The 16,293-nt window shown below is 46.2% G+C and overlaps 1 protein-coding gene across 1 annotated transcript; it reads left to right on the forward strand.

Moving 5' to 3' along the window:
• Positions 1-7,751: 7,751 nt before the first annotated feature.
• Positions 7,752-15,955, forward strand: LOC145425868 (nuclear factor 7, ovary-like). Its single transcript, XM_080299318.1, has one exon. The coding sequence runs from the start codon at positions 8,382-8,384 to the stop codon at positions 9,765-9,767; it is 1,386 nt and encodes a 461-aa protein (XP_080155444.1). The 5' UTR covers positions 7,752-8,381; the 3' UTR covers positions 9,768-15,955.
• The last annotated feature ends 338 nt before the right edge of the window (positions 15,956-16,293 follow it).

Consider the following 16,293-nt stretch of genomic DNA (forward strand, 5'->3'; position numbering starts at 1 on the left):
GTACTCAGGACCGTACCCCTCCCAGTCCACTAGGAACTGCCACCCCCGCCCACGCCGGCGCTCAGCCATGATCCGCCGGACCGTATAGGCCGGGTGACCGGCGATAAGCCGGGCGGGAGGAGGGGACTCGGACGGAGGGCACAACGGGCTGCGGCGGACAGGTTTGACCTGGGAAACGTGGAACGTGGGATGTATGCGCCAGGAAACAGGGAGCTTGAGCCGAACTGCCGCTGAGTTAACAACCGCATCAACTTCATACGGGCCGATGAAGCGGGGGGCCAGTTTTCGGGATGTCACGTGCAGCGAAACGTTTTTGGCAGCTAGCCAGACCCTCTGCCCCGACCGATATTCGGGGGGTGGGGGTTCGACAGCGGTTGGCATGGCGTGTGTGCTGTTCCTTCGTCCGCAGGAGAGCTTGGCGGACCCTGAGCCAGACCCGCTGGCAGCGCCGGAGATGATGCCGTGCAGAGGGGACTGCAAGATCGAGTTCATTTTCAGGGAAAAGTGGAGGCTGGTAACCGAGGGAAGCTTCGAACGGGGACAAACCAGTGGCAGACGAGGTAAGTGAGTTATGTGCGTATTCCACCCAGGGTAGATAGGTGACTCAGGAGGTGGGGTTTTGGGACGCTACGCAGCGTAGCGCAGCCTCAAGCTCCTGGTTAAGCCGCTCAGTCTGGCCATTAGATTGCGGATGGAAACCCGAGCTTAAACTAACTCTTGCGTCCAGAATGGAACAAAAGGTCCTCCATACTTGTGAAGTAAACTGCGGGCCTCGGTCTGAGACGATGTCAAGGGGAATACCATGGAGCCGGAACACGTTCTCAATTAGGGCTTGGGCTGTGTCAGAGGCGGAGGGTAGTTTTGTTAGCGGGACGAAGTGAGCGGCTTTGGAGAACCGGTCGATGATGGTGAGGATGACGCTCTTTCCCGAGGAACGAGGAAGACACGTAACGAAATCTAATGAAATATGAGACCAAGGCCGGTGAGGAGTGCTGAGCGGGTGGAGCAGGCCCGCTGGGTGCTTAGTGGATAGTTTATTGCGGGCGCAAACAGCGCAGGCAGCCACGTACTCCCTCGCATCTTTTCTTAAAGTCTTCCACCAGAAATATCGTTTGAGGAGATCAATGGTTCTACTCACGCCAGGGTGACATGAAAATCGTGCAGTGTGGATCCAATGAATTACCGCTCCACGGGCGGCAGCGGGGACAAAACGCCATCCAGGCGGTCCGGTACCTGGGTCATGGTCGCCCGGGAGGACCTGGCGGATAACCTCCTCAACATCCCAGGAGAGGGCGCCCACCACACAGGTTGGGGGGAGAATGGTGGTTGGTGACGATGTTTCCGTGTCTGGGGAGTACTGACGGGAGAGCGCATCTGGCTTGACATTCCGTGAACCTGGGCGATACGAGAGAGTGAAGTTAAAGCGGGTAAAAAACAGAGACCAGCGGGCTTGTCGGGAGTTTAACCTTTTAGCAGTCCTCAGAAAAATCAGATTCTTATGGTTCGTCCATATGAGAAAAGGCTCCCTCCAGCCAGTGGCGCCACTCCTCCAAAGCAAGTTTTATGGCCAAGAGCTCCCTATTGCCTACGTCACGATTTCTTTCAGTAGGAGTGAGCCGGCGAGAGAAGTAGGCGCACGGCTGGAGCTTACCTTGAGGCCCAGACCACTGAGAGAGAACAGCCTCGACTCTCATGTCGGACGCGTCCACCTCAACGATGAATTGTTTGGTGGTGTCGGGGTGGAGTAGAATGGGTGCCGAAGTAAACAATTCTTTTAATTTAGTGAATGCTGTGTGGGCCTCTGGGGGCCAGGTGAAAGTTACCTTAGAAGAAGTGAGGCGAGTGAGGGGCGCGGCGACGTGGCTGTAGTTTCGGATGAAGCGTCGGTAGAAGTTTGCAAACCTGAGAAAGCCTTGAAGCTTCTTCCGCGAATCCGGGACTGGCCACTCCAGAACTGCCTTGATCTTAGCTGGGTCCGTCTTCACCTGCCCTCCTGCTAAGATATAGCCCAAAAAGGAAACTGATGAGGCTTGGAAGTCGCATTTCTCTGCTTTGGCAAACAGTCTGTTCTCCAGTAACCGTTGCAGGACGCTCCGGACGTGAATGCGATGCTCCTCCATGGTCCTGGAAAAAACGAGGATGTCATCCAAGTATACAAAAACAAACACGTTCAGGAAGTCTCGGAGCACACTAGAGTTTGAAAAACTGCAGGGGCATTTGTTAAGCCGAATGGCATAACCAAATACTCAAAGTGGCCCAGTGGTGTGTTAAAAGCGGTCTTCCACTCATCCCCCTCCCTTATCCGGACCAGATGGTACGCGTTTCGCAGATCCAGTTTCGTGAAAACGGTGGCTTCCTGGAGAGATCCAAAGGCAGAGTTAATCAGCGGAAGAGGGTATTTGTTCTTTACAGTGATGTCATTTAAGCCCCGGTAATCAATGGTAATCAACCGTCCTTTTTCCCCACGAAGAAGAAGCCTGCAGTTACAGGGGAAGAAGAGGGTCGAATAATACTGGCCGCGAGTGATAATTGGATATAGTTTTCCATCGACACCCTCTCAAAGCGAGACAGGTTGTACAACCGGCTGGAGGGCAGCGGGGCACCAGGTAGCAGGTCAATGGCGCAGTCATAGGGGCGGTGAGGTGGCAGAGAGCAAGCCTTGTCCTTGTTAAACACTTCCTGTAAGTCATGGTACTCGGGTGGGATGGAGGAAAGGTCATGTGCTTGTGTAACAAGTGGGGTCAGGTTAGCTGGTGCAGCAGGAACTGCTGATCTCAGGCAATTAGCTAGGCAGAACAAACTCCAACTGGCGATCTTGCTCCCTGCCCAATCAATGTGGGGATTATGTCTTTGCAGCCACGGGTAACCTAACACGAGCGCGGTGTCGGGAGACGGGAAGGTAAAGAATGAAAGTGATTCGTTATGATTCCTGGAAGTGATTACTTTCACAGGCGCAGTCTGATGGGTGATGTAAGCAAACACTTGTTTATTCAGCGCTGACGCAGGGAGGGGAGGTTCCAACAGAGTGAGTGGTACTTCCAGCTCTTTAGCCAGCTTCTCATCTATGAGATTTTGCTCCGCCCCAGAATCCACTAATGCGCTGCATGTAACAGTCTTTTTGTTGGTTACTATGGCAACGGACACAACTAATCGGGGTCTAATAGCATTTAATGGGCTGCCCACCCGTATCCCCGAACCTACCGGTGAGCTGGTCCATTTGGGCGAACCGGGCAGCTGGCGATGCGGTGTCCCGGCTTCCCACAGTATAAGCAGTCCCCGGCCCGAAAACGGCGTTCCCTTTCCTCCGGCGAGAGCCGAGAGCGCCCGATCTGCATCGGCTCCGGCGGAGACAGTGAGCGAGCGCACGCCGCTGGAGAGCCAAATGGGGGCAGGGGGGGGTGACACGCGAAGTTCTGGGTACAATACGGGTTTCGGTGGCTTGGACTGCCGTTCAGCCTCTCTCTCCCGTAGACACTTATCAATTCTACGGGCGAGTGACACCAAATCCTTGAATGATTTAGCTGCCTCGTGAAACGCGAGCTGATCTTTCATCTGATCGTTCAGGGAGCGTAGGAAAATGCCCCTTAGGGCCGAATCGGGCCAGCCAACAGCGGCTGCCACTGTGCGAAACTCCACTAAATACTCCGCAACACTACACCGGCCCTGGCAGAGCGCCACTAGCTTTTGAGCAGCATCATCCTCGGAAACTGGCGGGGAGAAAGTTGCTTTGAATTCTTCGAGGAAGTCATCGAAGTCGCAACTCTGTATCGAGTTAAAAGATACATAGGCTTCAGCCCACGCCAACGCCCTTCCACCCAGCAGTCCCACAAAGTGGGAAATCTTGGCCGCGTCAGTGGGGAAGGCGAGTGGCGAGCGACTGAAGAAAAGGGTACACTGAAAAAGGAAACCCCACACTGGTCCAATTCGCCGTGGAAACACAACGTCACACAACGGTATGCCGGGGTCGGGCTGTTTAGCGTGCATTTCTCCCCGTTTCCCGCTAAGCTCTTGATACTGATCCTGAAGTAAGAGAAGCAACTGATCGTGTTGGCCGAGCATGGCACCCTGCTTATTAATAGCTGAACGTATTGGGTCTGCTGGATCCATTCTGGCCAGTCCGTACTGTCATGCGCCGCGCCGCGCGTGCACAAAAGGATCCAGTCGCAGACTCAGTGCTAACAGAAAAAGACACTTTATTATAATAACGAAAGGCGACCCGGGAAAACTAGGGAGCAAAACGAGGAACTAAAAACCCGGGGAAAAAAATGACACGAGGAAGCCGGGATCGGGACCGTGGGAGGCTGCAATAGAAAGGGGAGAGGATTAGTAGGGAGCCGGGAAGCGGGGAAAACACATCAGGACTGAGTCAGAGTAGGGGGGCTTACGATAGAGCAGGACAGTGGGAGCTCGGGAGGGAAGTGTGGCAGTCCGTGAGCAGGAAGTCCGTGGGAATAGCGAATGGGCCAGATGATGCACCGAGTGATCCAGTTGAGCCGGAGGACAGGCAGGTGGCAGACGCCGGATGCTGGGTCGAAACCTGGACACAAGTAGGCGGATTAAACACAGTTCCAACCAGAAGTGAACGCACGCTTTCGGGGAAGTCTAGTTACTACTGTGAGGTGAGTAACGGACTGGCGTGGAGCATCCGTCAGCGCCGGGTTAAGTAGCTCTTCATGTAATCACCGCGATGGAGAGCAGATGTGTCGGTGATGGCCCAGCCCGGGGGTGTGGCTACCCGAGCATCACGCATTTCGCAGGCACAGGACCACGGACCATGACACATGTACATTCATACATTTTGTTGGAGGCACCTTTTCTGGGACACAACAATGAAAAACAGCGGGAACACTCGATGTGGTCACCTGAACATTTAGCACACCTGAACAGAGGGTTACCTGAGGCATTTTGTGTGCAGATGTTTTGTGCTTGGGAGACATTGTTAGGAAAGTGCAACACCTTCTGGGGCTGACAACCTGAACAGAACTTAAGCGGCACCTCTTGTGCGGCAACAGAGGGGTAAAAACAGCGTCTCCCTGCTGCTAGACCCCCTCTCCACTCTAAGCCACAGCTAGGAGGGCTGAAGCTTCTTCCTCCTGGACGTCAGGTCCCGCCGGGGGCCCGAGGGTGGGCCTTTGCTCCAGGCTGACTGGCGTGGAGCTCGGGCCGGAGGATGTGCTCTCGCTGGTGGCACACCCACTTCAGCAGTGGGCGCTGGTCTCTTGCCAGTCATTAGAGGAGTGGCGGGCCTGTGAGAGCTGGCTGCGGGCTTGGGCTGACGTCTGGGGATGATGTCGCGCAGAGCTTCCATCTGCTGAAGCCCGTCAGCGCTCCTGCATGGTTCCGGCTCGTCATCGGCTAACCCGTCAACATATTCCATGTGGTCAGCCCAGCTAATTGCAGGGACATCGACCGGAAAATCCTCATCTTTGGACTCAGAGAAAGCTGGGGCTCCAGACTCGGAAAGGTGAGGGTCTTGCCTTGCGACAGCCGAGCGTCCCAGCACTTTTTCCACAAATGTCACCCGTCTTTCCAGGGTCGAGCGCCGGAACTGGCGACAAAACGCACAGGCTTCGGGCTCCGTCAACGCTCTCCGAGCATTGACGATCCCCAGGCAGACAGGGCAGGCATTGTGCTAGTTGCTGTCGTGCAAAGAGAAAGGGCATCCCTGAGGACAGGGGCGATCAGAAGATTTCTGCTTTGCTCGCTTCGGTTTGAAGTCCATAACAAAACACAAAGCAAAACACTGCACGGGAAAAACTTGAAATAAGCGCTCCACGGGCAGCCTACACACCAACTGCGCGGTGGAGGCTAACACCAACAGGGGCAGTTAAGCAAAGTTCAAGTCTGCAGACAACGGAGCTAACTAGCAGCAGTTAGCTAGCCCAACTCAGCAGAGGTGTTCTCGGCGAGTTGAAGAGCGTAAGAACTGAGGGATGACTGTGATGACAGTGGCTATATGTGTCATCACACGTCATCTGCCTTAAAGGCGTGAATAAAGGTTTCTTCAGCCAGGACACGTGAAGGAGCGTGATATCCCATATATATTAGAGATGGCACGATACCACTTTTTATGTCCGATACCGATATCATAAATTTGGATATCTGCTTCCAATACCGATATGAATCCGATGTAGTGTTTTTTAATCAACAAAACTGTTTTTTTAAATATCTTGCTGCATTTTGTATAAGTTGTATAAGTTTAAAACAACAACACTACACTAAAGCTATTCTGTTATACCTGTATGCAAAAAAAAATATTTCATAGTTCAGCAATACTGATCAATCTAATAAACTTAAACCATCCTCCCTATTCTGGTATTTTAAAGAGTACTTAACGTAAATATTAAGCAACCTAACTAATAGGGTTCCAACTCCCAGCAACAACAAAAATAAATAAATAAAAAATAGGGAACCACCCCTCACGCTCCACCTCATGATGCTTAATCGACCTAATCAACCTTAAATTGATGCAGTCTGGAAAAAAAATGCACAGAAATCAATTATTTTACAAGAAATATTAAATAGATTCAACATCTTTCTTCAACAAAATTGCAGACTGCACAGATGGTACCTTCCCAAAGGAAAAAGTACTATAGCTTACTAGGGTATATATATTAGACTTAATAGTTACTATATACAGTAATTGACTTCTATTCATTTTACATCAAATTAAAACTTTGGGTGTCAGATAATTATTTATTAAAAGCTCGACATTTTAAACGAGAATAAGAAATAAAAGTATGTCTTTGTGCCCCCTTTTCCCTGTTAATATCTATCGGCCCCCCTGGCTAAACTTTGCTAGATCCGCCCCTGCACAGTTACCAGCGTCAGCTATGTAGAAAAAGATCCTGGTGTAGAAAGTAATATTAAATACATTCTAACAACAGCTTATCAAGCTTAAACGTGCTGCTGTTTTTTATCCACTGGTTTCCTCTTTCTGGTGCAAAGTGGACCAAAAACCAACAAGAGAGACGGACAGCCGATCAGCTGATCATTAAGCAGTTTCATGATTGAAGTAGCAGCAAGAAGAGGTAGTGCTTGTTAAGCTTAACGCAGGAATGCTTTACAAACATTCAGAGATGGACTTACACACTTGCTTTACTTCTCTCAGGGATGATTTTGTCGGAGATGAAATGGCGGTTTGCTAACGAAGCTCCAAAACTATCCAGACCACCGACAGGCCACAGCCGCTCTATCACGTGATGCATACTGCTCCGACCTGCTAACATTCTGAGGCGAGTTACGGCGTGTTGCAAGTTTTGTGAGGTGCTTTCATGATATTTAATGGATCGGATTACATTTTTTATTTTTCTCTGATATCCGATCCAGTAATTTAGGTCAGTATCGGACCGATATCGATACGTAATATCGGATCGGTCCATCTCTAATATTTATGTGTTATACCGAGTGAATCGACTGAAAGGTAACTGTCTGAACAAAGCTTTGTTATGTTACTTTTGCACTATGATGCACATGTTGTTATTACATGACTTAATAGAACTCCAGATATTCCAAATATTCCTTCATCACATCTTCTTTAATGTTAATATTTCATGTTTAATAGTAACAAACAACATTTCTGACTAAAATAATCAATGAATGAATGAAAGTGTGTTTCAGAGAATAAAGAGGAGGACTTAAAATCAAAGGATGAATTCCATCTAGAAGTGTTGTTTGTATCAGACAGAATTTGATGTTGGTGTTGGTCTGATGGAAAAGTAGCTGCTGTTACATTAACTCGGGCATGGGGAAACTCCAGGCCTTGAGGGCCGGTGTCCTGTAGGTTTTAGATGTGTCCTTGATCCAATACAGCTGATTTACATGGCTAAATTACCTCCTCACCATGTCTTGAAGTTCTCCAGAGTAAATCCAACTGTGTTTGTGTGACTGCATTACACTCCCACTGCTGTGGAACCTGAACAATAACCAGAACAAAGTCTGAAATAAAAACTGCCAAGCAGCTGCACCACTGAGTCACAGTTTATTTTCTACGCTTAAGAAAAGGTTTCGTTTCTGATCTGCAACAAACGTCTGCACTCTGCTGTCACACTCACGCTGAATGATGTTCCGGCCTCTATGTCACTGAAATGCTACAAACCAGGAAACAGGATGTTGTTCTTCTTCAGTGCAGAGAGACGCACAGACGATCAGACTGAACTCAGACCAAACTAGCAGCTTCCTCTGAGTGAGTCCAGCTACAGGAGAGAAAAGTGGAAAACTCCAACACTGCTGCTTCAAGCTGCTGACGCTCCACACACTGAATGTGAGTTTGAGCAAAAACACGACTCAAAGGAAGTTTCAGTGAAGGTGGTAGAGGAGGGAGGGGAGCCAGGACTGACTGTACTTCCTGTCTGCTGCTTTCAGCTTCACTCACAGACTCAATGGCTTCCAGATCAGAGGAGGATCTCTGCTGTCCGGTCTGTCAGGAGGTCTTCAGAGATCCTGTTCTTCTGTCATGTAGCCACAGCTTCTGTGAAGACTGTCTGAAGAGACAGTGGAAAGAGACACCAACACGCGAGTGTCCAGTTTGTAAGAGAAGATCTTCACGGTCAAAACCACCTTCAAACCTGGCTTTAAGGAACCTGTGTGAGTCGTTCTTACAGGAGAGAGATCAGAGAGCTTCAGAGGCTCTCTGCAGTCTGCACTCTGAGAAACTCAAACTCTTCTGTCTGGACCATCAGCAGCCAGTGTGTCACATCTGCAGAGACTCAGAAAAACACACCAATCACAGAGTCAGACCCATTGATGAAGCTGCACAACAACACAAGAAGGAACTTCAGGAAACTCTGGAGCCCTTAAAGAAGAAGTTAAAGGTTTGTGAAGAAGTTCAAGTGAAGTTTGATCAAACAGCAGAACACATTAAGGTCCAGGCCCGACACACAGAGAGGCAGATTAAGGAGCAGTTTAAGAAGCTTCACCAGTTTCTAGCAGAGGAAGAGGAGGCCAGGCTGGCTGCACTGAGGGAGGAAGAGGAGCAGAAGAGTGGGATGATGAAGGAGAAGATGGAGGCTCTGAGCAGAGAGATAGCAGCTCTTTCAGACACAGTCAGAGCCACAGAGGAGGAGCTGAGAGCTGAAGACGTCTCATTCCTGCACAACTACAAGGCTGCAGTGGAAAGAGTCCAGCGCTGCCCCCTGCTGGATGATCCACAGCTGCCCTCAGGAGCTCTGATAGACCAGGCCAAACACCTGGGCAACCTGACCTTCAACATCTGGAACAACATGAAGGACATGGTCTCCTACACTCCTCTCATTCTGGACCCAAACACTGCTCAACCAAACCTCATCCTGTCTGAAGATCTGACCAGTGTGAGACGAGGAGATGAACAGCAGCTTCCTGATAATCCAGAGAGGTTTGATTATTCCTGCTGTGTCCTGGGCTCTGAGGGCTTTAACTCAGGGACTCACAGCTGGGATGTCGAGGTTGGAGACAGTACATGGTGGGCTCTGGGGGTGCTAGCAGAGTCTGTGCAGAGGAAGGGATACATTGAGTCTGGATTATGGAGATTATGGTTTTCTACAGGTAAATACTCAGCACGCTCACCATCATGTGAAACTGCTCTCTCAGTAGAGAAGAAGCTCCAGAGGATCAGAGTGAATCTGGACTGGAACAGAGGAAAGCTGTCGTTCTCTGATCCTGATACTAACACACACATACACACCTTCACACACACTTTCACTCACAGGATGTTTCCAATCATTAACACTGGTGATAAAGTGAAGGTGTTGCCGTTGAAGGTGTCAGTGTCAGTGCAGCAGATGAGTTGAGGATGATGATGTTTCTAATGTTGTTTCCTGTCAGTGAGTTGAAGCTGTTAAACTGCAGCTGTCCTCCTGCTGCCTCGTTGTTCCAAAGCTCTTTGTTTCTCTTTTAGTTCTCACTGTTTCTTTCTGTTTCTGCTGTCCACCTTTTCACATGGAAAATCATTTCACTGTTTCTCACTGAATGACTCCCCAAACTAGATTTGAAATTCTATCAAGTTTCTAATCATTACCAGTGTTGGGAAGGTTACTTTTAAAATGTATTCCATTATAGAATACAGAATGCATGCCCCAAAATGTATCCGGTTGTTCAGTCTGACGTCACTAGCCGTGTCTGGGCCTAAACTCCGCTGCAGGTCCATATATCAAACGATCACTATGGCATTACTGAGAGTTGAAAAACTGTCTTAAGTCTTTCATCTTTAATAAAATGATCAGCGTTCTGCTCTACCAGGTGTAACAATTGAGTTTAACATCCAGGCATCCATGAAAACGGAATTTATGACATTTAACGGAGTTAGAAGTTAGCAGGGAGTTAGCTCGCTAGCTTCTATCTAAATACAATATAGCATGTCCTGACTGCGGGGTTTTGGAAACAAATTAAAACGTACAGCTCTGTTATCACTTCCAGCATAAATGAAGACAGAAAATTAAACAGCAGTGACGTTTTTAGAGTTACTGAAGTTGGGCTAGCTGGTATATAATGATGTGCTACATGACCGCTAGCAACACAGCTATGTTAGCATAATATAAACAAGCTAACTTTTTTTCCACTCGATAAAAGTTAACGTGAGTGTTCTCGGTGGTCAGGAACAAATGTAATCGCTGTAAAAGGACCAAACTTCAGCCAGGAGAACAACTGAGATAATCCATCCACAATACGAGGTTAGTCATTCATATACTGCTGCATGGGCTGGGCTGTAGTTACATCCTAAGGTTTTAAAAACTGAGCTTAAATAAATGATTAGTGGTAATAAAAGCCGAGGGAGGTCAACAGTGATCACTGACTGTTTTATGAGCTTTTTGAGATCAAATAGAAGAAAATACATAACATTAAACATGTTAACAACACAAAAGCCATATTAAACGCAGACTACTTTAGACCCGGAAGTAGGATTCATCGCGTCATCACTGAACAACCGGATTCTGTAACGTATTCCGTTATGTTACTCAATGACAGTAACGTATTCTGAATACTTTGGATTACTTAATATATTATCATGCTTTTTACAACAACGTGAATGTACTATTGCTGTGTGATTTATTACTATTACTGAAGGTCCGCGACTCTGAACTGTAGTAGAGGGACCTCTGACTAATACGGCGGGGTCCCTGTCGGCTCGTAGCCGAAAAATAGCTTTACTTTGTTGTGTGGGTCAACTTTTCTTGCGAGAGACAGAGAGAGGCGTTGAAAGGCTGCTCCAACGGAACTTATTGTTTTCGGAGGAAAACACGAACACGGTGTACAGTCGAGTCTTAATAGCTTACTTACAACTGGGCTCGTCAGGCACTCTTCTTGGCTGAAGTGGTTATTATTATATTTACATGCTTCTAGCTCCCATTTTTCCTCGATGACAACTCGTACCTTTCCACTCCCCTTTTTCTCCCTCCTCGAGCTCACAGACCCATAACGTGTATGGCAGTGCATTCTCCCTGCAGCACTGACTACACTGCCCATGATGCTACATTCTTTAGAGCTATGCTTGTAGCATTCTGCCTGTTAGCTTAGCACAACAACAACAACAACGAAAAGGCGCTCTCTCACCCAGGAAACACACAGTCGCAGAGAGAGAGAGAGAGAGAGAGAGAGAGAGAGAGCGTCGTAACCATGGCAACCGTAACGCCGCCTGGAACAACAGAACGTAGCTGTCAAACAAAACCCAAACAGTCCTGACCCGCGACAACATGAAACAGGAAAGTACCGCAGTGTAATCCATTTATTTCAACAAAGTAACTGTATTCTGAATACCACCTTTTTAAACGGTAACTGTAACGGAATACAGTTACTCATATTTTGTATTCTAAATACGTAACGGCGGTACATGTATTCCGTTACTCCCCAACACTGATCATTACAAGTGATTCATGTTTCTATTTGATGTGTAAATGGAGATGATTTAGTTTGCTGGGATATGGACTGACATGTGTTGAATGGGAGGAGCAGTTTGTTGTTGTCTTCTTGTCTGTTTATGACAACAATAAATATGTTGTTGAAACAATGATTCATGTTTAACTCCATATATGAAATGTTTCTGATCTTTGAATTCTGTTTGATTAAAGACTTTCTTCATGACACAAATGAGATTTCAGTGTATTAATAGAACTAAATAAGCTCAGAGTTGAAAGGCTGGAGTATTATGTACGTGCTTCACTGTCAGGATCTTCAGGGGGATTCAAAGGGAAACATCAAACTGCTGTAATGAGATAAACTAGTTGGGCTGAACACACTTATCTGTAGTTTGTCTCCATCCAGGATCATCAGAATATAATGAACATGTGTGAAGAGCCACAAAATGCTGCTGCCCTCTCAGCATGATGAGCTCCAGCCTTTGTTAGCAGGACAACAGGAACATGAGACAACTTTCAGAGACAGTAACCAACTGTGGCCACAAGATGGCAGCAGCTGATCTGAGATCCTTTATTGGACAGAAGGACTCTACTCTGTGACGTCATCAGAGAGACGGCCTTCACTCTGATAGATCTGACGTCATGTCTGCACTGCGATGATGAAAGCTGATAAACACATTGTTATTGATCCATGAAATCACCTCTGTCCTCTCAAGTGTAGCTGTTTACAGAGCTGAAGAAGTCCTTCATCATCAAAACAGACAAACATGTATTTCCTGTATTAAGTGACGTCATCCTCACTCTGACCTCTTACATACATTCTGTTCAGTTTTCCTGCTGCAGCAAAAAATGCTGCTGTTTGTCGATTCATTTCATTTATCTAAACTTTCAGCCACTAATTTTGCAGATTAAACAAACAGTTTCATTTAGTATGAACAAATCCTAATTTATAACAATAATAATGACAATAATAATGATAGTTTTATAAAGCACTTTCAATGTAGCAGTAGTAGTAAGTAATAAGGTAATAACTTCTTAAAGATCTAATCAAGACATTATTAAATGAACAACAAGAAACTTGTTTAGAGTGTGAATGTTACACAGAAAGCATTTAAACAAAAAATAAAACTGAACAAGGTATGCTATATAAAGTGTTGTAAAGGCTGAGATAGAAAAGAACCAGCCCAGTTAAAACATTGATAAGTAACAACCTGAGTAGAAGGTGGAGAAGTAACAGCTGTGGTTTTCAAAAGATGATTATTTCCTGGTGTCACAGAAGAAAAAGGCTAAGCAGCTGAATCTTGGACCTTTAAATCTAATAGTGTCATAGTCCTGGCTGGCCTGGAGTGTTTTTCCTTCTTTCTGTCTCTCTCCACCTCTTCACTCTTTCTATCTTTTTACTCTCAGGTGAAGTTGTGAACCATCTTTCCCTTGTTGGTCACACATGGCTCTTACAAGCTAGGTCCCTAACTTTTGCTAGCTGTTGAAGTTGTGGTATATCAGTGGTTAGAAATGCTATTATTGCTTTAGGGTTAGTTTAACACAAAGTCAGGACTGACCCAGGACCATTGCTGTGAGTCACACTACGCAGGGTAAAGGCCCTTTCACAGCGGACGTAGCATGCACTGCGCTCACCACTAAGAGCTGAGGATCCAAAATTTGTAGTGCTGGCTACGCTCTATGCTCTGTCATTTCTTTGTGTGGCAGCTCTGTGTGTACTAGATATGCCTGAATCTTGTTTTTGGAGTTTTACATTTGGGATTGACATGAACCATCAGCTGAAAGGAAGAAAAAATTGGGTAACAAAAACCAAAACAAAAAAACAATTGGGTCGTACTGGCAAGTTGAAACTCACACACAGCCAGGCAACTTGATTGCAGAGTTTTACAGGTAGGGTTTTGCTTTGTATATTTAATCAGGCCTTAAGAAAACAAAATGTAACTTCTTTTTATCTATAGATGCACAAACATAAAACCTTCAGACATTTTGGTTTGCAAGGTTAAAAAAGTTCACAACAACGCATTTGATTTATAAGTACAAAATATTTTTTACCACAACAAAGCCTGTTATCTCCTGGAAAAATGACTCAACATTCTTCCTTGGATTTCTGTGCTTCTGTGGATGATCAGCTCAATTCTCTGCTGCCCTTACCTGCCCAAACCCCGTGAAAGTTGATTAAAACACTCAAAAACAGGTGATCATCACTTTTATATGTTTAAGTGCATAGTGTGGATGATATCATAAGGCCTTGAGGCAATCAGATGTAAAACACAGTATTTATGATTTTTAAGTTGTAATGATTTCACCCGAACGCGACGGAAAGGTTCGATTACATATTAGAATTCAAAGCAAATATGTGGTTCATTTTTATTTACAGAAGCAGGAATTTTTTTGTCCTGCATGTGGAGAAATCTGCCGTTAAATCAGAACACATGAACACATCTGTACAGGACAGGCTGCATTCAAACCCATATTACTGTGTATCATGTGTCACTGTGTATAGCGCTTTATGACTGACTGTCTATGAAAACACTTTGCATGTTCTCCCCGTCTCCTCTGGTACTCGGCTTCCTCCCACAGTCCAACGACTTGCACTTAGTGGGGATACGTTAACTGATCAATCTACATTGCCCATAGGCGTGAATGCAGAAGTAAATGTGAGTACGCAATGTTGTCTGACGCTGTGTGTTAGTATTAACCCCGATTCTTTTGTCCCCATGATAGAACAGAGAAGACTGACTCAGTGTGTTAAAGCATTTCTATTTCTTTTTATTCAATCATCTTCCGGAAGAGAGACACCCCTGCACAGCCCAAACGCCAGTTGCAGGATCTCTAACATTACAAGCTCAACATGTGTCTTATATGGTGTTATTTCTGTACTTTACACGTCACGCAGTTTCGATACCAACATTGCTTATATGGCAAAGGTCCTCTTTTCTGCGGCTTATCTATTAATATGCCTGTGCACTAAAACTTCCTGTGCAGCTTGTAATAACTTGCAATAACTCTACAAAAAACATGCAGTTTCCTGTCAGCCTGTGACCTAGTCTCAAAGCTGGCCTTCTTTTATACATAAAACAATCTAATGAGCGGATACGCATTAAAAATATTTCTCTATTTCTTAGCAACAGACTGGCGACCTGTCCAGGGTGTACCACGCCTCTCGCCCTATGACAGCTGGGATAGGCTCCAGCGACCTCCACTACCCTGAAGAGGATAAGAGGAAGCAAACAGATAGATGGAACATATTTATTTATCATTTTTTGTATTTTTTGTCTTTTAACTTCGACTTAGTCTCAGTATACAGGGAGTGCAGAATTATTAGGCAAGTTGTATTTTTGAGGAATAATTTTATTATTGAACAACAACCATGTTCTCAATGAGCCCAAAAAACTCATTAATATCAAAGCTGAATGTTTTTGGAAGTAGTTTTTAGTTTGTTTTTAGTTTTAGCTATTTTAGGGGGATATCTGTGTGTGCAGGTGACTATTACTGTGCATAATTATTAGGCAACTTAACAAAAAACAAATATATACCCATTCAATTATTTATTTTTACCAGTGAAACCAATATAACATCTCCACATTCACAAATATACATTTCTGACATTCAAAAACAAAACAAAAACAAATCAGCGACCAATATAGCCACCAAACGTAAAAATAATCTTAATTCAAACCAATATAGAAATTATCTATTAGATTACATTAGTCTTGATACAGCCTCTGCCACCACATCAGATCAATTGCTCTGGGCTCCTTTGATCAGCTCCATCACCTAGTGGGGGTGGGGGTCATAGTTTGGTCCCGCCTTCACTGTTGTGATTGGTGTGGGGGTAGGGACAGGCTTAGGGCATCGGGGGGTTCCCCGGAGGCATCTTCCTTGGAGGGCTCAACCTGGGGTAGCAGTCATGGCCTATTAAGGGCTCTGTTGGCTCTTAGGTGACGGTTTCCTCGTGGCTGCGTGCAGCGGGGCTAGGGGACGGTCTGTGCTGACTGACGTGGGTTACTGACCTGGTAGCCTGGCTGCCCCGTGGTGGGTCCGTACGGGCGTGGGGTTGTGGGGGTGCTCCGTCTTCGGGCCGGGCATCCCCCCCCCCCCACCCCCTGTCCCCTTCTGGCTGCCTGTGCCTCAGTTTTATCTCACAACTTAGACATTCACATTACTCACACCATCCCTCTTCTCAGCTGTTTTTTTCCCTCTTTCTTTCTCCCTTCTTTTCTTTTCCTCATTCAAGTCTGTCCAGTATTTAACAAGTGAAGATGAAAAATAAAATAAACAATAAAAGTTGAATCAAATAGACCATTACGGCAAGGCTGGGATGGTCCATTTGGTAAAGTAAATCCGTTGGGCATCTTTCTTTGCCTTTAGACAATAATTCTGATGGCAAAAGAGCCAAACGGGACAGGCAAAAAAAAAAAGAAAAAAAAAACCAACTTTCCCATGCGCCCAGGTCAAGTACGGT

This window comes from Astatotilapia calliptera, chromosome 3, assembly GCF_964374335.1.
Source record: "Astatotilapia calliptera chromosome 3, fAstCal68.1, whole genome shotgun sequence".
In the NCBI taxonomy this organism is placed as follows: domain Eukaryota; kingdom Metazoa; phylum Chordata; class Actinopteri; order Cichliformes; family Cichlidae; genus Astatotilapia; species Astatotilapia calliptera.

Coding starts and splice junctions, on each gene's coding strand:
- LOC145425868 (XM_080299318.1), top strand. CDS start 8,382: ATGGCTTCCAGATCAGAGGAGGATCTCTGCTGTCCGGTCTGTCAGGAG.